Below are 24990 nucleotides of genomic sequence, written 5' to 3' on the forward strand. Positions count from 1 at the left end.
GAAAAGAGACCAGGAGGGTAAGAGGGAGAGCTGTGCCCTCTCCCACAGCGGGTGAGAGCAGGAAGGTGAGAGCAGGGGGCTGCAGCCACGCTTCTGAAGGGGTTCAGGCGCTGCTGTGCAACTTGAACTTCTGACAAGCCAGTGCTGATGTAGGAGTCTGGGCCAGGAGGATTATGCAAGTGTCCAAAACGTATGATTGACATCAGTTAAGTCAGGATCAATGACTGGAGAGCCTACTGCTACATCTTGCATCTAAAACTGACATGTGCAGAAGGCTGTGGAATTACAAAATAGAAAACTAAGTGGCTAGAGACAGACAAAATCTCAGCTACTGCCCCCACCTCCAAGTTGTATTTCAGCCACAGACCTGCCATGAAAATCAGGATTTGAGTTTAAGAATTATGGTTGAAAATGCCTTTCTGTGAATCAGTAATCTGGGAATCAGAGGGGCAAACAAACTGCTTTTGTTCAGAGACGCATGATCTCACTGGTGGCTCTAATGCCCTCTAGCTGCTGGGATCTCCTGTCCTTGCCACAGGATTATTGCCCACCCATGCTGGTCCCTGAGCTGGTGACTCTGGGGCAGGTTTGCTGCTACAGTATGCACAGTCCTGCACAGTGTGGGGAAATAATATGTGTGAGTATGAGAGGGAGAAAGTTCAGGTGTAGACACAGCTCAGTGTCTCCAATGAAATCTCCCCTGCCCAGCGCCTCAGCTGAGACCTATGCCATGGGACACAGCAAAGGACCATCCATCCAGGTATGAATTCTAATTGCAGCTCTAACTTGATTTTGGCAGCCCTTCTGAGTGCCTCTTTTAATGTACATCTCAGCTGGGTCCCCGGACTTCAACCCCAGGAGTGGCTCTTGTGTTTTCCATCTGTTGGATAAAAATATCTGCTGCTGTCACCAGCTGCACTTAGTCCAAGAAAAAAATAACACAGACTTGACTAGGGTGACCCACACAGGGATGCTTCTCACTGTCTGCAACAGAACAGCCACTTACACGAGTTTCATTTTCTCTCTCACAGAACTTTTCTATAGCATGGACCTATCTCCTTGCCACTACACTACAAAAATCTCCCCAAGTACTCCATCATCCTGTTTCCTACAAGGTATGACTTTGCCTTAGAAATAGTGTTAGCAAAAGATGTAATTGTCATTCTCCTGGGCTGCATCAAATCTTATTTAAGGATGGATCTCCTCTCAATTTCTCTTAGAGGCACTTTACCCTAGAGAGAACCAATCCATTATTGGAAGGAGATGTTCTGACCCCATTAGCTGGGCAGACGTGTGCTTGAACTGCAGACCTCTGAGCATCCTCAATCCAAGCTGAGCTGGCTCAGGCAATGCTGTGTGGAGGGGATGCATCCTCAGAGATCCCTTTGCATCCTGCTCAGTACCAGGCAAGGGCTGAATGCACACTGCAACAGCCACCTGAGAGATCACTATGTCCAGCAGTTCATTGAAATGAGGGAATTTAAGGGTATGCAGATAAATATAAAATGCTGGGAAGTGTAACTTTGGATGTATGCTATGTTTTTAAAAAAAGCATTGGAGAGAAATTCGTTATGATTTATAATCCTCATATTGGCATGTACAAAAAACCTGTGTGTTGAATTTTTTTTTTTTTTTGAAAACTGCTCTGTTCTAAGCTTGCTTAATATATATTTGGCTCTGGCCCCCTGAGAATACCAGAAAATGCATAATACGAGCATTTGCAACCTTTAAAAGTGGAAATGTCATAACTTAGTCTTAGTTAGTCAGTTGTGGCCCTGGCTCTAATGAAAGTGCTGTTGTCCAATATGCTTTGCTCTTCATTGATTTTTCTTCTATCAGCTGGGAGTTCTGGTAAAAGAACAACAGATCTAATAATATCAGTAAAGCAAAGAAAGTAAGGAACAGTGAGCTCTTCAGTATATACAGGTCAAGCCACAATCAATTTCCAGATTTGAAATTTTATTTTTAAAATGTATGTTTAATACAAGATCTTGTTCCAAGTCTATCAAAGCTTGCATAGTTTCAAGTTCCTGAATGACTGCTTTATCGAGTAGCCCAGACTTAGGCCCCAGAGGTTAAGAAATAGAGGAGAAACAAAAATAACTTAAAAGTTTCTGCAGCTAGTTGAACCCAGCAACAGCTCCTTAAACCACTTCTACATTCCTACAGTTTGACATATCATAAAGCCACGAGATACTTTGAAAAGCTATGAATTTGCTAAGTAGGATTTCACTTCCTCTTGTTGTTAGAGGCCATTAATTTTATTAGATGTTAGCAAAATACTTGTAAACAGAAAATATGAAGGCTTATGAAAAGCACTCTATTTTCACCCTAATAATTAACATGCAACTAGGAATAGGGTAACAGAAACCTAATTAAGTGCTGTTAGTTCCAAAATCTTAGTGATAATTATGCAGCAAGTTTCATACAGACCAGCTGAAATGAAATAAAATTGGGCAAAGAGGGCATCATATAGATTAGATGAAAACTTGCACATATGTCTTTAGCAGATAAGCTGATTCAGTTACAAACTCTAAAATCATACTCTGGACCCACTGAAAAACCAAGAATCCAGAGTGATACAAGCTTTCTTTACTTCTTTTTACCTATTTACAAACTCAGTGTGATTCTTCTGGTTTGAGATAATGGTTCTTTTATATGAATGATTTTGGAATTAAAAACCCAACACTTTTAAAAACGTTTAGCAAAAACTCACTTTGAACTATGATTGCATGACCACAAAATACAGACATTGGCTGACAGATAAATTGCATATCTGCAACTTCAGCAATATAACTTGAGACATTTTAGATCAGAAATGAAGTCTCATCACCCAAAGAAAATAATATCTTTCAGCTACAGCAGGGTGTATACCCTTATGACACTCTCATCTGCAGGATGATGACTGTAGGGTGAACGAGGCTTTATGGTGAAAAGACAACAAGCCTGTCTCCTCAAGGAGAATTTAGGTTCTCATGACAGATTTCCTATAGAAAGAATGGATTGAGGGTAAAATTAAAAAATTCTACAATCACTGAATCCTGATTAGTTTCTGCCTCAATTAAAACCTGCTGCTTTTGAATGGAGATGCTGGGAGAGCATCTTAACCCCAACAGAAGATGTTCTTGAGTTTCCTTGTGCTTGTGTCCCTCCAGCACAGGCCCTGATTATTGCATCTTTTTTTTTTTTTTTTTTTTAAAGGTTACTACTGCCATGTGTTTTACCCATTTTTAAGAAAAGTTAAGGAAAAGAAAAGTATGCTCTGAGTAAAAAACGGAGAAAAAAGTGAACAGCTCAAGGCATTCTAGATCCCAGGGACACTCATCTTGGTCTTTCTAGACATATATCACAATGGATTGTAAGAAATGTTTCAGACTAACTTTGGTTTTGCAAATGGGTCTCCATACAGCTTTTACTTAAATCAATTAAACCTCTTCTAAAGCCAAGGAAAAAATGTTCTAGGCTAAGAAAGCAAATTTGTCATCTCTTGGATGCCTTGCTGACTCTGAGCTGGAGTGTGTGTTCATAATGCTCTCTGTCAACTTTTACTTGGAGACTCCATTCCATCCTGGCCAATTCTATTCACATTTCCATCACCTCTTGGCTGGAATCTACTAATGCAGAACATTTGCACACACAGCCTTTGGCCTTAAGGGAACTCCAGGAATTACAGAACACTGCAGTGCACCTCAGCCACGTGGCCATGAGCACATCACATCTCACTGTGCTGATCTCTGCAATGGCTCCTGCCAGAGCATCACAGGACATCTGCAGTATCAGTCCTTGCTTTGCTCTCCCACTCGAATCTGGATGGCATGGACACAGCTTTCCACTGGAAAGAGACACCTAATGACAACTGTTCCTCTGACATAGGAGAGCCCTACACAAAATCTGATGTGGGTGAATAAAAGCCTGTGAAAAGAAACTCTTTAGAAACAATGGACATCCCAAACCTCACTACCTCTCAGTCTATGTACAAGACACATTTCTTTGACATTGCCTTGTTATAATGACTACACATGTTTTAAACTGCAAGCTCTACTGCACCAAACATGGAACAAACAGTTTAAACACTCAAACAGGCTGATGGTGGTGGGCACTGAGTTCCTACCACTCACATAATGTAACAGTTTGTGTCAGACATGGGAAGTGAAAGGCTGCACTGCCAGAAGAATGTGTTCTAAACCTAACAGAGCCATATTTTTTTGCTGAAGGAAACACTATTACAGGGAGTAGAAGTCAGATTCATTCATGGTATGAGTCTTAACAAAGGCACAGAAATTATTCTGCCTTCCTCACTAGAAGATTTGCAATATAACCAGTGTTTAATTCTATCAATTCAAGAAAAAAACAAACCAAAAACCACAAAAAAAAAAAAAAAAAAAACCACCAAAAAAAAAAATACCCCAAACCCTCCACCACCGATTTTATCTATTTACTGTTATTAACTTGCCAGCATAGGCAGATGAGGATAACTATGCACTTGGACTTGACACACAGTCCAGGTTTTGAGCAATGTGCCACTGAAGAGTAGACTCAGCATCTTTGAGTGTGGTGCTTTGATGAGGTTTATCTCTCACTATTTGGCATCAGAGAGCTTACAGAAACCAATTTTGTCACCTGTGCACCTGAAATCTCATGCACTGCAACTATGAGGTATTGAAAAGAAGAACCAACACCTTCTGAAAGGCAAAAGACAGACAAACAGATTCTTTAGGAAGTTTATTTGATAAATGTCAGTAAATTAGTAAATACATAACAAACTTACATATCACTGTATATCTTGCAGAGTTCTATAAATAGGTCTTAATAAAAAGTAGCAGTACCACATGGAAAAGTAGTCAAAATAACCTAGTGAATTGGTTTGAAAAGAAATGTACTTCAGGAAATATCTGATACATAATTCTAAACTTTTCTCACTTAAAGGTCACATCAGCCTAACAAAGAACAAAACTTGTTAATAACATTACTGTTAATACTGAGACAAAAGGGAAAGAAGGGGCATCAGTCAACAGAAGAGAAAGAACAGCAATAAAAGAATTGTGGAATTCTTTGATGTTGGATAATAATTTATTAGGATGTTCATCAAAATAGCTAGTAACACAGTGCTCTGAGTAAAGTACTACCAGACTACCAAATAAGTACCAGACCAAAGTGCTAACAGGTGCATAACCAGCATTCCAGTTTGCTTCAGCAGCTCACCTTCACCTTGGTAAAAACAGCACAAATACCAACAGGGTATTTTCTTAAGAGTTTCCTAATACAGCAGCTGTGCCACCTTGTGAGGCACGCAGTGGAAATACTTAAAATAGATCTAGAAGAGTGGGGGTAGTATTAGATTGTATCATATTATACACTGCATACTCTCCATGGAATCATTTAATTCCAATAAAATCTGTCTTTCCCATTGAGAGCTCAGGGACTTGGAATGTAACTAAAAGATTCACTGGAAAGTTTTAATCAAACCTTAGGAGGTCTGAAAGGTCTCTATTATATGAGATATATTATTGTATGTTATGCAATTAAATATTATGCTAAATATGACATGAGTAGGACAGATTCCAGCTCAACTTTCAGATATAACTTTGGGGGACAACAAGTTCTATGAGAGCATCTTTACTCTGTAAACTGAGCTGACTTCTGGAAGTGATAGAGATATGCCAGCGACAGAGGGTTACATAACACTCGTTCCAGTGCTGGCACTCAGATCCCAGCTGCACTTTTGACCTCTGCCTCAGTTTCTCTGTGTAAAGCATCCTGATATTTTAAGATAAAGAGCCACTTTTACAATAACAGTACAATTAGATAAATCAGTGAAGCTGTTGAGGAAAGGGACCCTGGAAAATTTCTTTGTATTTCATATGTTACACCTTGAGGTTACAATGAACTAGGAAAAGTTAAAAACTCGTGACAATAAAGAGGTGATTTCACTGCATTTGTTTTTCCCTTTTTTTTATGTACACATTAATCTTCCACAAGAAACAAATCTTCTCAAAACATACTGGAGAGCAAAATGCTCAAGTCATACATGCTTAGTTTCAAAGTTATGCTGCTATTCCAAGAGAGAAATCAATGTATACTATATTAAAAGCAATCATCACAGTCCTTCAAATGATTGGAGAGCTTAACTTTGAATGCAATTCAACCTAATAGAGGCTTTAATGGCTTTTGACAGATTGTTCCACTGATCAAGGGACATGTATGAAAATAACTGCCTACCAAGCCCTGATTTGATTTTAAGAAAAGAAAACTGAAGGTTAATGGTAAACAGAAGTTGATTGTTCACATTTTCACTGAAATAACTCTATCTGACCTGTTCTTAGAAGCAGTGGAATAAAGGATAATGGGAATCTTATACACCTGACTTTTTGCTTTAGCCTGTAATCAAGGGGACTAATCAGACCAAGATGTGTTGGCATGAAAGCAAGTATTTGAGGATAGGGAGGGGGAGGAGAACAACTTTTGTGACCAAATTCTTGATCATCATGGACAAGCCCTGTAAAACCAGTGGAGATTTAGAGACTGTAAACCAAAGCATAATACATCCTTTTGGATAATGAATGTTATCTCCTAAGCAACAAGAAGAGAAACAAGAGTTCCTATAATATGTAAAGTGCTCGTGCCTAAATATCAACATTTTAGTGTGCTAATTTTATTGGTTATTTCTTGGATTTTATTTTATGTGTTATTCAGCCAGATCTGTAGCCTTTCTATGTACAGTCTTTTTGTAATTGTATAAATGATCTTCTCTTGTTCATTGAATGCCCTCAGGCTAAGGTGAAGAGGACAGATGAATGTAAATGAAGGTACAAGCTCAGCCACACTGAAGGTGAAGAGTCAGTTTGGACAGGAAAGAGAGCAGTGGCTCTGTTCAGGATTGCCTCTGCAGTGGATCTGTTCAGGATTGCCTGTGCAGTGGATCTGTTCAGGATTGCCTCTGCAGTGGCTCTGTTCAGGATTGCCTGTGCAGTGGCTCTGTTCAGGATTGCCTGTCCAGTGGCTCTGTTCAGGATTGCCTGTGCAGTGGATCTGTTCAGGATTGCCTCTGCCTGTACAGGTGGGGTGAGCCAGAACAGGGCAGGATGGGAGTCCTACAGAACAATGAATGCTGGTGGTTTGGCCAGAGACCTTCATCACTCCCTAGCAGCTCCCACCCTCTAAAGGCAGATTATTGTAGTCCTGAACCTTTCACTCTTATAGAGAGTCCAGTGGGTGTCTGTTTTTGATGAGGAGCCTCATGCAAACAGAATTTTTCTTGTCTGGCCCTTCCCTGTGTCAGATCACTGTCCTGGTAGAACAGGACAGAAGATGAGCTGCAGCAACTTGAATCTCAAATGAGAAACAGAATGTTTGGAGGTACTCAGTCTGTGGAGCTGTAGCAGGAGAGAGGATGGCTGAAGCTGGGGATGAGTTTCTCACCCCTGTTGCTACAGTGGAATAACCACTCTTCCCAACTCTGTAATCTTGGTGTGAGCTGAGAGTGGTCAGCTCCCAGCAGAAAGCTGAGGACTGGCTGTCAGGGGCAGGAAGGGGTTTAGGGAGCCAACATTAACTTTGCACCAGGTGGTAACAATTAAGAGAGAGATCCTGACCTGCACTGTACAAGTTTGAGCTCAATGACTCCCATATGAGTCCAGTTAATGAAGTTGTGGCCTTGAAAAATCACATCCCTTGGGTCTCCTGTGCATCCCACCTCGTCTCTCTCACCCTGCTCTCAGTCCAGCTTAGACAAAAGCCTAAGCCTGGCCTGGTTTAATATCCAGCAGCCCAAATTCCACTGCACAGCACAGAACTAATGGAACAGCACTGCTGTAACTGAGAAAGGAGCAATGCCAACTCTTAACACATTACAATATTGTAGTCACCTTTCATGATGGAGTTTAATAATATTTTGATTTCTGTGCTGTGACATGAATGGAATCCCTGAATCTGCCCCACTGCATTAATTAGTCCAGCATGATTTTACATTGCATCTTGTACCACTACCAGTGAATCTAAAACCATATTCAGATGATAATAAGACAACTGATTTGGATATTTATTATGGGGCATGTTACCCATCTTGCACAGTTTTCAGTCAGTGATTACTCACAGCATTCTTATTTACCCTTTAAATAATCAGAACCTGCTGTAAAGCTTAGAACATAAGTATTATGCCTTTAAAATCTACTGTACTGAGATTAATTTTATTTATTTACATAACCTTTTCAGCAGAAGAAAGGACCGATGGGATAAAATATTTTTATATACACGGATATGAACAAAACATTATAAAAACATCTCTAATTACATTGCACAACACAGCAGTTTTCTATCAAATACTTAAAAACAGTCTGTATCTTTCATCCCCCAAATTACAGAAACAATAGAAGTTTTTCATTTTCTGCCAACATTTTCTTTCTATCAGTGTAAAACCAACTCTGTATCAGATTTATAAAAGAAAGCCCTTGCCTTGAGCATTTCATTTGTACTGGTTCCATGTTTAGTCAGTAGCTTTTGTAAAATTGATGAATATTGTCTAAAGGCAAGTGCAGACAGGCAAACAGATCTGTATCTTCTGCAATCCATTTAGCCTGACACACACGTGCAAGTGAACTATTTTACCTCAATTCAGTCCTGGCTGATGAAAAGTAAATGTAAGCAAAATCGTGAACTTCACCATTTTAAAAGAACCACTGAATTTAATGTCACAAGTTAATTTATGCTCTCACCTCTTCCTTGAAAAAACTTGACCTTGGTCCTCATGCTTCTAAAGCATCCAGGCTTGGCAAACAATTGCTATACACAGAACATTAATTAGAGGCTGTGTCTTCCAGCTCTTTCAAAAAGGAAATGGGTTATCTAATGCTGGAATATAAATGGATTGTTAAAGAATCATTGAAACAAGCTAAATTGTAACTACTTGAATAAAATAAAGAAATCTTCAAAGTAGATTGTCAGCTTCTAACACATAATCTAAGCACAGCAATAATTTATACTTGATCTCTCAGTTTTTTTTATATATATTTACCTTTAACTGTGTTCTCCTGTTGGCATTACTGTGTGCTTCAAACAGTTCCACCATCTTACTCATGTTATTGCTATCAACTCCTGGGGGCTTTGGAGATATGAAATCTTCTCATACTTCTGCATTTCAACTGAGCACAATCAGGTTATACTGATTTAGATGATGCAAGACTGGAATGCAACACAGAGCCCTAAACCACTTGATTATTGGTATTTTGGCAGTCTTATTCCAAAGGTGTTCATTTGTACATACCATTGCTAACCATGGCTTAGATAAGTGCTGTCTGACTGCACTGAGACTAGTGCTAGTTCAGCGAATTCACTACCTTAAATCTTCAAGCATAGGCAAGGACTGGGAACATGTATTCTAAAAATTCTGTTATTACTGCCAGCAGCCTCCTAATAGGTTTGGGATTGTTTCAGTTTGGTTTTATTTTTACTGATGCTGGAAATAATTATTTGGCAATCATTTTTTAATAGCTTTGCCTCCACTTCAGCTACAAACTATATCATTGATGTGCCTTCTCCACCCTTTGTGGTGTTCAGATTCCTTTCAATACTGTGATTCCCATGGATTTCAGCAGTGCTTAATTATACACAAAGTAATCATAACATAAAAGCATAAACAAACAGTCCCCCTAAACACTGTGTTAACACTGTTACATCATTAGCTTGTCTGAATTCATACTGCTCCTTTCCAAAGCAATATCTGTTTCTGAGAACTGCCTTTTCAAAAGCAGAATTCCCACATCTTCAGCTAGCTTTTCTCTAAGTGATCTCCAAAGTAAACAGTGTTTAGTGTGGCACTAATCCAAATATGCCACTGGTAAAGCCAGCTTCAACTAGTGCAGGGAAGAGAAAGCTATGCCCATAGCAGTGTTTCCAAATATTAGGAAATCTATGGCACAAGAGACAACAGAGAAATGTGTGGATCATGGTAATATTATCAATGCTAGTTTAAGTAATAACTTATTCTTCAGAGAGTCTTTACATTCCACAGGATAACAAAAAGTTTTCACAGAAGCTCAGGACTACGATGGAAACACTTGGTTCAGGTATTTTTACTTTTGCTGGCACAGCTTGACCTAAAGTCTTATGAGGTACAACCTCTACTTGATATAATTGTCCTGGCAAAAGCTGGTAGGTGTGGACACAGCTTTATACCACTAAAACTGAATTTTTACTGGCACAGCTTCCTTAGCTCCAGGGAGGTCTGGCATATGTTATACTGTCAAAAGCACAATTTTCAGGAGTAGAAGCCTCATCCACACACACAGCTCTTTGCCAGTACAGAAGCTGGTGTGTTCTGGGTGAGCTCAGCCTCAGCAGAGACTTTAAACACCACATTAACACAGGTGGCATATTCATTTCTTGGTGGTAATGTCAAACTCTGAACCTTACTGGCTTCTTTGGTAACACAGCCTGAGTGTTTTTTCACCATAATGATTTTCTGCTTTTTGTGGCAAAGTTGGACACCAGTCCAATCAGTTCAGATAAAATAGCGATTTACCAAAACAAAATTCTCTATCTAATTCAGGGGCACCCTGTATCATCCTACACATAATTGTTCTTTTTACAGCATGTTACTACAAAACATCACAAACAGCTTAATTTCTCATAGTTTTTGGGTTTATGCTCATAGATCTCACTTGATGCTGAAATTCCCAATATCACACAATCTAAATCTAGTTTCTCAGGGGACCAAACAGCCCAAATGGAAGGTCTTACTTAGGTCCATCACATCTTTAGGCAATGCACTGGGAAACCTGACCTCAGAATAGGTTTCACAACATACAGAAACAAAGCAATGATTAGGAACTGAATTCTGAATTCCAGGGAACCCAGGAGGTACAGATTCACATCAGAAATTTCTCTTATTAGTACTCTGTTGCCATGAGGCAAAACAGTAAGAAAGTCTTGGGATCTATGTTAGAATGCTCCTACAGAATTCCTCACCTGAAAAAATGCTCTGAAAAGGAGCCACTGCACAAAGGAATATCTCCAGCATCTCCTGCCCCTTTGTGTTACCGGATTGAGACTCCACAGCTCTGTTCTGAAGATCTCCAGCAGGCTCAGCCCAAGCTGGCCTCTCATTAGGGTGCCCAGATCATGCAGTCTGCTTTGGCACAGGTGTGAGCTACACCTTGGGCTGCTCAAACCTGCCAGGCCAGAGACAGCTCTAGGCACTCATGGAAGCTGAAATTTAGATACCAAGGGAATGTGTCAAAACACTGCAGAGCTGGGCCTGCTCAGCCTCAAGAAGAGAAGTATGAGAGGGGACATTACTGATGTCTGTCAGTATCTGCAGGAGGTGTCAGAGGATGGACCAGGCTCTGCCCCTGGTGCCAGCAATGGGACAGGAGGAAGGGGCAGGAATGATGCCCAGGAAGTTGCACCTGGACACGAGCAAGGAGTTCTTTGCTGTGCAGGGCCCGAGCACTGAACAGCCTGGCCAGAGCCTGTGGAGTCTCCCTCGCTGGGGACATTCCAGAACTGTCCGGACACAGCCCTGTGCCCTGGGCAATTCTGCTTGAGCAGGGAGGTTGGACAAGGTGATTCCACTGTGGTCCTTCCAACCTGCCCCATCCTGTGATTCTTTGAAACACAGATATCCCTGGGCTGTAGGGTCAATGGGAATTAGAGTGGAGGAGGAGGGAACTAAGGCTGGTGTTCTGGACTTCAGGTCTTAAAAAACACACGCTTCTCTAAATTTGGGGGCTGGTCCTCTTTCTTGTGAGACAGTGACTAAGCTACTGTGTAAAGACTAGTAAAATCTGCATTGACACATAAAATAGCATACAATCAAGAAATCATAAAGCTTAAAAGATTTATGATAACGACAAAGCTTCTCCCCAGATGATCAGCATCAATAACTCTAGGCTGGAAGGTCACTTGTTATTCTATCCATTGAACAAGATTTTGTAGATAAGCAATTACTTCTTCTAGATCATATGGCAGAGGCATATTACATTCATCATCATCTGTCCAGAAGGGATGGCATTCTGGTTTCTGGTCTTCTGGCAAGCTCTCTGCTGCGTCTGACTGGCACCTGAAAAGAAAGGTAAGCAGATAAACCACTTAAGTAAAACTGTATCAAGAAACTGAATACTCAGCAAGGATTCATTTGAGCATTAATTTAAAGAGAAAGATGATAAAAAAAAGAAATACGACATCTTCTGACACCAAATGGATTGCACATTTCCAGTGAAGTTGATTTCTGTTGTAGGCTTTGTATTTTCTGTAGGGATTTCTCAAAAAGCCAATCACAGAGAAAACTCAGTTAGTGTTCCTTTATATGGTGAATTATTTTTTCATTATCTCAGCTGTTATTTAAAGTATGTGATTAAATCATTATCAGATTTAAATGTTTGCTGGTTTCCAATGTATTACTAGATTATTGAGAAAGATTAAACTGAATTTACTGCATTAAGGTCAGGGGGGATAGATTAAACAACATTAAAGAAGCCAGACTAGCTTTGTAGATTCTGGAGATTTACAAGTGTATCAACCTGCTTAGCACTGAAAAAGGCAATATAAAAAGAGAAAATTCTATAAAGAAAAATGGAAATGGAGGTTAATAACAACTTCCAATGATGAATAGGTGGGCAAAACTTCAATAAAATTAAATTAAGAGGCTAGTGTATGTTAGTCCCCAGAGAAAATGTTTAAATTACAATGTTTTTTATCAAATGGATTATTCATCAATACTAGTGAAGTCTAATTATAATATTCAACTGAACTGCAGCCTGCAGAGGAAAGTTTTTATAAGTGGCAACCATCACATCTCTAAAGATTAGATTAATACATGCCACATCAAAAACATTGTCACAGTTCAAGGAGGATTTCTCCCCCTCTCTTTTCCCTTCCCCTCAAACAATTTGCACATTGCTGATTAATTAGTTAATATTTGCAATGGGAAAAAAAAAAAAAAAGGCAGAGAATTACCTTAATTTTGGTACATACTGCAGGTCTACACAGCTCTTTAAAGAGATAACAACCAAATTGCAGAAATGCACTTTTATCTCTTGTATGACATTTTTTAAAACTTGTTTTCTATAAAGCACATAATTTTTGTAAGAACTTTAAAGTTGTTTTAAACATATATGTGTCTTTCACCTCAGTAGAATGAACTCTAAGAATACTGACACACTCAACTTCCTAGTCCACACCATTGACCTTCTGGAAGAGACTGTTGCCAAATGAAAGATGTCTTTTTCTCCTGGGAATTATTAATAGCAGCGTAATCCCCATGAGAAAACATACTTCAGCTTTACACCCATGTTGGTGGGTGGTTAATTGCTGCACCAGCATCCTGGGCACTCAATCCATCGTACATTACACTACAAGGACAGTATTAACACATAGCATTCCAATATATCTTCAGCTCTCCACATCAGCCCCTGATAATAGCATCTGTTAACATGCACTAAGTACTATTATGTAGCACATCACTTCATAAATAATAAGATTAGCCGACCTCAGGGCCCTGGGAAGAGTAATGTGTTTAAATGTTCTCATTATTTATTTAAAACAAGAATTAAAGGAACAGAAGCTACTTGTGACAATCCTCTTAGCATAAATATTAAACTGTTTGCATTGATAAGCTGCACTGTACAGAATAACAGAGGATTTGTTTTGCTGGCTGCTTTATAATAGTTGTTATAGCAAATGCAGTTTAGTGTGTGAGTTCTGAGAGGTACTTAACTGATTGTGCCATCATGTTCTGAAGACATTTTCCAAATTATATAAAGGAACAGGAGAAAATTAATATGCAGGGGAAGTTGAAACTAATTACAGCATAACTCTATAAGGCTTTTAAAAGCTTGCTTTATTTTCTGTCTTGGCACAAAATAATACACTCAGTTTGGTGGGTAGTATAAGACATTCCAGTTTAAGCATTTCCATCTAAAAGTCGATAAATTAACCATGTAGTGATTATTGCAGATAACAAATCACAAAGCTCAGCCAGTAAATACTGCAGGCAAGTTATGTGATCTGCAAAACTCAGCTAATAATAATAATAAACATTTTCTCTCTCCCACATTTATTAACAACAGTTTTCACTGAGAGAAAAGAGATATCAACCTTTAGCTTCCTCAGCATTTCAGAGCCCTCTCTGTACCTTTCATGTCTTTTTTTTTCCTTGCTCTCTCACACAAACAGATTGACCAGCTTTTCCCTCACATGTGGGTGTTTGTGTTGCTGTAAATGTGGTGGCAGTCACAGTGATGCTGTTCCTGGACAACCCAAGGGCAACTACTTGCTACTTTCCCTTTTCTATATTTGCTGCCAGCAGAGCCATTGCTGAGAGGTCTCCCCACAGCCAAGCACGTGCCTGAACTTCCAGGAGATCATGCAATGGGGGAAGCTTTAGCCATAGCATATTCCATGGGAGGGATTGGAATGGAAGTGTGTCAGGTACTCAGACTCACTGTACCAGTCTGATGACAGAAATGCATCAATGTGCTCTAAAAATACAAAAAAGGGAAAGCAGTGCCACAGTACTAGAAGTTCAGTGATCCATGGTGCAATTGTCCTTCTGCTGGATTTCTACAGCTTTGCTCCATACTAGCAAGAACAGCAGGGAATAATACACTCTTATAATTTGTCAATCATCTATTTTGACCAAAAATACAACCCCTGTGCTGGATCTGCTGGCATCAAAGACAGCTTAAATTTTGTCAAATTCAAAGCTATGGGGCTGGTTCTAGGCAGTCACTGCTGCACCTGGCAGTTCAATAAGCAATCCACCTGAATAGCTCCCACAATCTGGAACATGGTCAAAAATGTGCTTTCTCACTCAGAATTACAGTGCAAAAACCAGACCTTTCTAGATGAGTATATATCTGATTAAAAAAACTAAAAAATTCTACAGCAGAAATTGTTCCTACAATGGTCTTTAATTTGTAGCAGTGGAAGAGAGCTGAAGATCTTGCCAAAAGCAGAGCAACATTTTAAACTGAAGCAGAACAGTCAAATGCATCTAAATGATTGCACAGAATTATTTAAAATTCTTTGTGTCTGACAGTTAAAGTGAGTTAGCAACAATAACTCCTGATAAATAAAAAGAAGCAAAAAAAGGCTGCAAACATCAAGCTGTGGTGGTAGTGGGAAGCTATGAAGACTTACAATATTGTAGGTTAATGAAAATATTCCATATCAATTAAAAATTTTTATTTGAGTTACTAAAGTCAAAACTCCAAAGGAAAATAGAACTAACCTGTGCATATTATATGTAAAAACTGAGTAAAGAGTGGAAATCACACAAACTCTGAAATACAGAATAGATTCCTTCAATATTTTATCTGCAGCAGGAGAACAGGAAAACTGCTGTGATATATTTCAGAGCAATTTAGCTGCAACACCTTGACACTAATTGTTCAATAACATATTATAGAAAGAATTGTTTGTTTAGAGAATGCACAAAACTCCATGGTCCCTACTTTCTTACTAAAACAATCAAGACTTGTGACAGTTTCAATTTAAAAAGCCCATTTTTAGTTACTGTTGAAGAGTACGTTCTCACTACCTCTACCCTCTAAAGTTCTCAGATTTTTCATAACCTTTTTGTCTGTTTTTGACAAATGGACTTTGCTCATTAATATTTACCAATGTTCAACTAAGTGATGACAAGCATTTGTATGACTGTTTGACTATTTGCATAACAGCAGATGATGCTTTCCCTGGAAGGTGGCTGGTATCTCCCTGGGCAGGTGTGCATCCACTGAGACAGACACTTGCCTGGTCATGGTTCCCTGGGCTGCACTGATTTTTGATGATCAGGGTGTCATCTACATTAGAGGACACTGATCACCATGCTAAAATTAACCAAGCTAGCTAAAGTGTGTGTTAATTATGAGTGTGCAAGCAGTCAATAAAAGGTTAATGCAAAAGTCAAGGGATGAATTTATTTCAGTATTGCATCACTCTACTGACTAAATGACTAACATTATACGTTGTTTTTAATCGATATATTTTACAGTAATGCGTGAGTCATTGATTTGAAAAAATGTATTTTTTCTAACAGTTAAGTTTTGCAACTGTTAGAAAAGCATCAAGTGTCAATACACTTCAAACACACTTTCTTCAGAGCAGATACCTTTTTGTTCCATTGTCAGGAACAGGAATGCATAGAAGGCAAGCGGCAGCCTCAGGTTCTCTGTGATTAATGCAAGTGATTAATGCAAATAAGAATTATTACCTAGGAACCTAAATAAGGTGCTGTGAATTAGAGTCCCTGGATTCTCTTGCACTGTTTGTCTACTCCACAGGAGCGTAGTCAAATCAGATCAATAGGGGTCAATCAGTGGCTCAGACTGCACAGGCATGTTAAGAGTGAGGAGAGGATATAAACAGCCCCGTTCCTGAGATGGCACTAATTTAGTTACCTATGCCCAAAGACCAAAGGAGATGACATGGAAATTCATAGGGTAAGATGAGGAAAATGGGTCTGGCTGTTTTCCCCATGCACTGACATGGTCAGAAGGGGAGGATGGCACATTTGCCCTGCGGTGCAAAAGCACACACTCCCGCTTACTCCAGCACTCCTGAAATTTTATGTTTTATGTGGGGATTCAGGCTGGAAAAAAGGTGTTACTGTACTATTATTCAAAACTTCAGGATAACTTTTAAAACATTGGCCCAGGCAAAAAAAAGCATTTGGATCACTTTACTAAGACAAATGCATTCCTGAAACCCAGACTGATATCGCTTAAAATGGCACAGCTCTGCTAACACGGGGGCGTGCTGTTCTGAGTAAGAGGAATTTCTTTAGACACCATTTTCCACTCTTAAAACTCACAATGAGTTTGCATATATGTCTTCAAATATGGGTTATTAATGTTACAACACAGAGCTCTGCTGTGGAACACAAATCCTACTAGTATAGGAACCTGGGACATAGAGATTTGCTTTAGGTTTGCATTTTTTCATACTTGTCCCTCAAACAATTACTCCACATGGAAAATTATTATATAAACAACGTGTAGTTACTCTAATCTTAGTTGCCAGAGCATATACAAGACAGACAGCACTCCAGCCTGGATCACCTGTATCCAAGGGAAACCAGTCCTATGCTCTCCCAGAGCTTTTTCTGGAGAACTAATCCAGGACATGAGAGCTACATTGGGAGCTGGGATTTAACTTGTTTATAGTCAAAAAATATTGAAAGCTTGACTTCTCATTTATCTTATTTTAAAATAAATAGCATATAGAATCAGTATTTGAGCTGGAACTTCACCAAAAGTGTTTTGAAGGGTGTTTGGAAAATGGGCTGACTAATGCTCCATCATGACATAGGGTTAGGATGGAATACTTTCTGATCTCTTTGTTTAAACTCTGTAAAGCATAAGGAAGCTAATAACTACAAATCCTTCACTTGGTATTAATTTTTTTAGTTTGCATCCTAAATACTATTTTCTGAAAAAAACAGAGGATAGACACAATATTAATATACTGAAATACCATTTTTATATGGCTATATCACCAACAAAATTCAAATTTTTCATGCCAAAACTGATATTTTGAAAGCTATTGGGTCCAATCTAGACAAAAAATTTTCTTAGATTTTTATTAACCAATCAGAAAATTGCCAACTTTGACAGAAAGCGTTTCTTTCAGTTGCTCCCTGCTTGTCCCTCCTGTGACTCTGCACAAGTAAAACCTTCCCAGGTTTACTCTACCTTTTAAGATTAAAAAAAAAAAAAACCCATTTAAATCAATATTTTACTTTACAAACTAGATTTTAGAAGTGCTGGTCCCAAATAGGCAGTGAAATGAAGTGGCCAGATGGAAAGAGAGCAGTGCTTCATTCTTTTGGACATCTACTCCCCAGTGCATTCCCAAGAAGTCTGTCCCATTTACAATAAGTCATCGCTGATGTTCTTTCATGTGCTGTAACTACAATGTGCCCAGCCATAAATAATGGCTGAGACCAGGACTGCATTTATAGAAGGGACAAAAAGAGTTTGTTTCCAGATAAGAAACTTGAAAAGAGAATGCCAGTTTTAGGAAAGGGATAGAGGCAATATCAGTTAAATATTTATCTAAGAGAAAAAAAAAAAAAAAGTATCAGCTGCACAAAGACACAAGAACAAATACATTTGCTGGCACATCAGATGATCTCTGCCTGCTTCTTTCAAAAGTTGATAATGGCTCGTGTCACTGGTGCTTTTGGCCCTTACCACAGAACCGTTTACAGTCACTGACTCAAGAGCTTTACGCCTTCAAAATCAACCATGCCACTGGAAATGAGGACGCTGCTGCAATATCCTGAGGCATCACTGGTGACAAAGCAGGATAGCCTGAAAACAGCCAGCCTTGTGTGCACTTTGACAAAGTGAATCTATAGCAGAATCCATCTTTAACACTGGCCTGCAGAGTGCATTTTGCTGTTCCACAGCAAGGCAGGGAAGAGATCAGTGAACCTGTCACTAAACGGGGTGAAACAACAGTTGCACCAGCTTGAAAATGTCAGAGTTTCTATTACTACTCAAATAGTAAACCAGGTAAATATGAGAAAAACCCTCCAGATATTGAAATAACAGTAACCAAAGCACTAGTGGAGTCTAACCAAAAGACTTTTCAAGTGGTGCACCAATCTGCTTCACATGCATTTACAGAAATAAATGAAACTCAAAATCATTGAAAAAAAACCATTTTGCTTTGTCTTAACTGTAAAGAACTTAAAGTACTTTTCCCCCACAATATTAATTAAAATCTGTTAAAATGTATGTCAGTCTTTCCAAACTATTTAGGTCAGAAACTAAGGAAAAGGATCAAGGTTTGTTTCAGCTACAGAGTGGGGATTGCAAAGCCCTGAAACCTCCAAAACATTCCAGCTCTGGGTGGAAAGAATGAAAGAAAAGAGGAAACAAGAATCTCCTTTCTCCAAGACAGTAATCCCTACTGTGGGGTAATTAATAAACAGAAATCTACCCGACTTGTGACGAGTTTATCAGTGACCTTCCTCACCATGTCCACCAGCTCTCCCCTATAAAGGGCACTACCTAGGAGATGGCCTTGCAGCACTGAGAACAGCCCTGGCATCTATGCATGACGTGAATTTGACTTCCCCAGACACAGCTTTTCCTCTCCTTTGTGTCCAACAGACCCAGAAACTGTCCGTGAGAAAATCAGTGCACCTCCTATTCCCACAGGAGAATGTCTGTGTGGGGCAGCCTCAATTCCATGTTTGTTTGATTTTTTAATTAAGAAACATCACTACTCGCTATAAAGTGTAGGGGGTAGGGAAATCCCCCAGAGAAACACTGAATAAATAACATGGCATTTGCTGAAAGATGAAGTTTAATCCAATTTAACTTATAGGTCTAAAAATTGCTCCCTTTCAGTCCTGTTTCTCAGATGCTTTTGTTTCCTGTTTTTAGAATGATATGTATACAAGGAATGTATCCTGACTGTATGAGAAGCACGTTTATACATATTTATATGCACACCCCTTCACACCAATACTTGCAAAAAAATCCCATTAGTCCAGAGGAGACAGCATTTAGGAGGAAATTTTCAGCACCACAGACATAGATTTAGTTACATACTTTTCATGATCAGCAATGGGAAGGGAGTTATTCCCACCGTGTTAAGAATATTTGGCTTTGACTTCAAACAACGTACAAATATATCAACCTCAATATAATTTATATACTCTCAGAAGGAACCTAAAATTCTCTAAGCCTTTGCTGAGACATCTGATGTTCCAGTCCCCTCTGTTGCACTGTATGATCGGCTGTTTTATTTCACTTGCAATCCTTGCTTTCCTATGATTTTTTCAGACAAAGAAACAAAATGTCTGCTATATGCTGAGTATAAACACAGCTGACTTGTTTTCCCCAAAGTATCGATTTTATGCACTTTTAAAATAACTATTTTCATTCTGTTTGCATAATCAGCTGGGGCATTGTTCCTCTACATTTGCAGAAACACAGATGGAATTGCTGATTTGGAGCCTTTGGAGAGATTTTATAGTATTCTCCAGAATCTAAGCTTCTATTAAAATAAGGTTTCAAGCACTTCTGGTTGTGAAGATAGCCTGGACAATGTAATTTGATGCATGGTTATCTTGTTGAGTCCACAACCAGACAGACAGACGCAATAGCACCAAGGGAGCTGTGAATTTCCCCCACTTATTTTATTGGGTGTTTACTTGGGGCCAGATGCTCCCCTCTGTTGTGCAGAACAGCGTTAAATGACTGAAAAAAAGAGAGGAAAAGGAAATGGAAATAAAAACCAACAAAGAGGAGAAAAGGAAATCCCCACAGCCCACTTCCCAGGGGGCTACAGATGCCCTCCCTTGCCAGTATTAGACTGCTGGAAGATCTGGGGCTGAGCCATGCATATGGCACATTTTTTTTGAAAGACACTGTATTTTCCAAAAGAATGTCATCTGAAAAGTTAATGGTGCTTCCAGCGTCATTTACTCTTTCACTTTATCTTTTGTACTCTTTTTACGTGAAAGTCATATAGGTAAGCAAAAATATGAACACAGGATCTTCTGAAATGACACAGAAGGAGGATGGCCTTCCCATTTAATGCCACCTCATTTAAAATAAGCAATCCCATTTTCCGAGGAACTTCAGGATCTGGAGGCTCTGCCCTTCTGCAAGAAAGCTAAAACATTCTCCTTGTTGATTGTATGTTTTTCCATAAGGCACCTTTCCACGTTAATAAAAATCAACTGCTGTATTACAAATCCCTGTTCTGAAAGGAAAGTAAAATCAAAGGAAACATGACTGAATGCAACTAACAGCAACCACCTTACTTGATCCTTAAATCAGTCTGGAGAGAAAGGGTCTGTATCTTAGCATCAAAGCAATGTAATCCTTCCTGCACCACTCCTGCTGGCTGCAAATACAACTCACCCCCAAAATCCCCCAACTTCCATCAGGACCAAAGCAAGGGTGACCCACAAGGGGCAGCACTTGGGAGCTGAAAGGAACTGCAGATCTCAGACATTTGTAGTAACCACTGTGCAAGGACTCCAGGTATGATTTTACACGGAACAGTCCTTTGTGCATGTATGGCTCACAAGGGAGGGTGACACCAAATGGAGATCCTGCCCCAGAAACCACCTGGATCCTCTCAGATTCTTCCTAAGTTGCACCACTTGCCTGCTTTGCTCCTTTTCAGTGAATTTGCACATTTCAATAACCAAAACAAAGTTATGATAGATGGATAATAAGCACCAAACAACTCCAAGATTCTCCCAAGACTGAATTTAAAATCTTGTTTATCACTATAACCTGAGGCATAAATACATGTATGTACATACAGACATGTCTCTCTTTATACATATATACACTCACAGACACATATAAGAGGAGCTTATTCCACATCTTCTATCAAGAGCTATGGCCTTAAACTCCTAAGAGGCTTAGGAAATAAAGAAACAAACAAAACTAAAGGTTTATTGTGCTGCAGCACAACATTGTCTTCCCTGTGTTGTGCACCTTGGCCGTAGCCTGCAACCAGAATGTTTATAACGTATATTGGAACTCCTACTGTAAGAGCAATGCAATTCTGTGGGCTAAAACACAGTTTCTTTAAGGTCAACATGAGGTGAAATGGACGCAGGAGGGAACAAATAATAAGGAAATGAGAAAACAGATACAAGAAAGGCAGAGAGGCCCAAGAAGAGTTAGGAGTTTAGGAATAAAAAAAGAAAGCCTCATGTAACTAATCACATTTCAACCACTGCAGAATTTCTCCATGGCTGCTGCTTTATTCAGTGATATTTTATGGATAAATCACTATAAAAATATGCCACCAAAAAAAAATTCCAGTGCTGGCAGACAAATAGACTTGATATCCCAGGAAATGCTACACTATGTCCAGCCACAAATAAAAATAATATGGCAACAATATGCTCAACAAGCTGCTTCTCTACAACTGGAGTAAATCTTTCTGTCTACCAAGCAAGACCTCAGAGTTTATTCTATTACCCTTTGGATTGCAAATAACTGCAAACATTATAAAGAGATTTGAAATATCCTTTTCTACTTTCACTTGTAAATAATTATCATTGCCCAAATACAATGTGAAGAAATATATTTCTTTACTTACTTTCAAGTTCAGCATCACTGTACTTCAAAATTTTCGAATCAAGGTAACTCTGCAATATTTTTTAAGACCAACTAAAATTCCAGTACAGACTGGATGACGATTTAAAGTTACTAGACTGGAATATGCTTTAGTTTATGGAATATGATTGCATTCAATCAATTTAAACACAAGATAAAGTACATGCATCTGATGCTGGCCTACATTCACAGCCATTATTTTCAGATGTACTTACAAAAAGTGAAAGATTCTGATCTATAACATCCTATCAGTGGACTTGAATTCTCTCAGCCCCATGAGCACTTATTCACCCTAGCGAGCTCCAAAATGCTACTAGCAGGCAAAACCTAAAATGTCTATTGCAACAAATGCATACAGCTCTTCATCTTTCTTCTGCAGTTGAAAGATCTTTCTGACTGCAATATCTTTCTGACTTTAAACCACAGACTAAGACTTCAGACCTTCTGGTGGTGCCAACTCACTTGTTTTATATGCTATGATATATAGTCCTGGCTTTGAGCTCTCTCTATCACTACTGATGCTTTTGATGCTTTGTTCTCTTTTTACTTTAGGATGGAAAATAACAAATAATGCTGAGTTCTCTTCTTACTCTTGAATTCTTCTGATGTCTATCTTCAGAACTCTTCTAACATCCAATTTATGTCATTCTTTTTCTTTCCTATGCTGTGAATTTGAAATGAAAGAAGGTAACATAATATCTATGTAAGATCTATGGGCGACTGAAATGGCCTTCAGAGGAAACTTCAGAGTTATTTGGAAAACTATCTTGCCTCCATAGAAAGTAAAAAATTGCTTCCCAACAGATAATGCAACTACTCCTGAAATTCTTCTTGAAGTTATTGCCACAGGGAACAGTCCAATCATAATAATGTATATGCTGCTAATGCCTTATGAGTAGTTCAGATGGGTTATTTTGTTAGTACTTGCAAGGCACAATTCAAATTCATTTATGTGCTTTCTCTTGACTTATTCTTTACCATGAAATGGCAACAGAACCCAAAGTTTGCTAACAAGAGAGGTTAACATCTGCTCTGCTGATTGACCTGCAAGGCTACTCATGATATTTTATCATATAATTCCTCCTAAAACACCACATCAGAATTCCAAAGACCTCTTATATTAGTTAATTAAAGACCTCATTCAATCTTCTCTCAGTTCTCAGCAAAATGCACAGTCATACATTTAAATCTCATTTAGTTCAGTGGAACTTTCAAATATATTTTCAGCACAGGTTGAAAAGCTCCACTGTGTAGGGCCTGGGAGGTGATCTCTGCACCACTGCTCAGAGCACAGCCATGCACATATACAGGATTATCTGCAGCTTCTCTTAAGGACCAGAGACAGCCACCCTATCCCTATCCCTACCCCAAGGGCTCCCTCTGCATTTAGTCTCTAGTCCCTGTGCTGCACTGAACATTCTAACTCATGGACAAAAAATCAGGGGCATGTTACCTGAATAATGCTGGACTTCAGTAACCTACCAGAGGAACTTCTCAGGGGTTTCTGTCAAGTAACCTACATTAAACTGTCAGGTTCCTATTCTAGGTGGATAACTGTGTAATTTTTTGACACCAAGGAAACAGAAATCTTTTGTTGTTGGGTGCCATTTACTGTCCATCTCTCCATATTTTGTGCAAATTCATGAAAAATCAAGATATACGCCACGGAAAGTATCCATTTCACTAGTCTCATTTTTTTTTTTTTTTGACAGGTGTAAGTCTAATGTTTAATATACATAGGTTTAATGGAAAAGAGAATTGGCCAAAATACATACACATTAATTAATATTACATTTTATGAAAAAATGAAATATATGAATATATAACTAAGCAGCATGTTTATATCTTCATTTACTTATTTTCTCTAAAGATATCATAGAATCACCAAAAATACAAGGTCACATTGGATCAAAGGACATCATCTTGCTTGTTCAGAATGTCATTACGGAAGAAGCAAGAAAAGCAGCTGTATTACAAGTTGCCTTTCCAGCTCTCACAAACAAACTATTAATGGAGCAAGCCAGTCCTTTATGGTACATTACAGGGCCAAGGTCACCTTGGAAGCCATAAAGCCTCACTGGCTACCCCCAAGACCAACTTGATTAGTCCCAGTAACCTTCTGCCCTTGCCAAGGGGCTGATGGAAAAACCACTTTTTCAGGAGGCTCTGACCTGGTGGTCAGAGTCTTTAGAGGCAGTTACACAGAGGAAGTGCCTGAGATTCACCTGCAGCACTAAGCCACACTCACTACTGTCTGCTGGAATTACCAGGAGCAGCATAATCACGTTGATAATCACAAGTTCTCTAAACATGAAGTCTAAACTTACTCGGAGTCCATGTCAAGACTTCTGTCAGCTAAAGAGGAGCATAACTTTGGCACAGAAACCAGGGAGGAAGTGTTCTTGGAAATAACCTGTAAACACATGCCAGACACTTTAAAGCACTGTCAGACTAAACTCACGCTTTCAATATGTGGCTAAATTATGAACTCTGTGTGTTTTCCCTGTACTGAATCCTCCCTCATATTCCCACGAGAGCAAGAAGCAGTTTGACTTACTAAAACCTAATTAGCTCACTACAGAAAACAAATTACATATATAATATAAGGATTCAGTAAAAGTTCGTACTTTCAACTTCACGTGTGTTTATGCAGATGCATGACACACACATTTTAAACAGCAAATGACAAGAACTGAAGCCATTTAATCTGGGTTGAGTTTTTAACCCCCCAAAAGGCAAGGACATGTGGACTGTTTAATGCAGTCCCATCAGAGCACAGCATGATCTTGACTTATAAGAAATATCAATTAGTTATTCATTGCTTTCAGGTACTGTAGCTACTATTGCAATTCCACTTTAATTCCATCTGACTTCAATTGTGTTCAAATTATAG

General features: G+C 39.0%; 1 protein-coding gene across 1 annotated transcript in view; it reads right to left on the minus strand.

The window, feature by feature from the left end:
• Positions 1-4726: 4726 nt before the first annotated feature.
• FTO (FTO alpha-ketoglutarate dependent dioxygenase) overlaps positions 4727-24990 on the minus strand; it is a 226600-nt gene continuing 206336 nt past the window's right edge. Inside the window, exon 9 of the mRNA XM_041458865.1 lies at positions 4727-12055. Coding sequence (XP_041314799.1) covers positions 11902-12055 — 154 coding nt within the window. The 3' untranslated portion in view covers positions 4727-11901. The remainder of the gene's footprint in view (positions 12056-24990) is intronic.

This window comes from Pyrgilauda ruficollis, unplaced genomic scaffold (genome assembly GCF_017590135.1).
Source record: "Pyrgilauda ruficollis isolate IOZ18807 unplaced genomic scaffold, ASM1759013v1 scaffold13, whole genome shotgun sequence".
Taxonomy (NCBI): domain Eukaryota; kingdom Metazoa; phylum Chordata; class Aves; order Passeriformes; family Passeridae; genus Pyrgilauda; species Pyrgilauda ruficollis.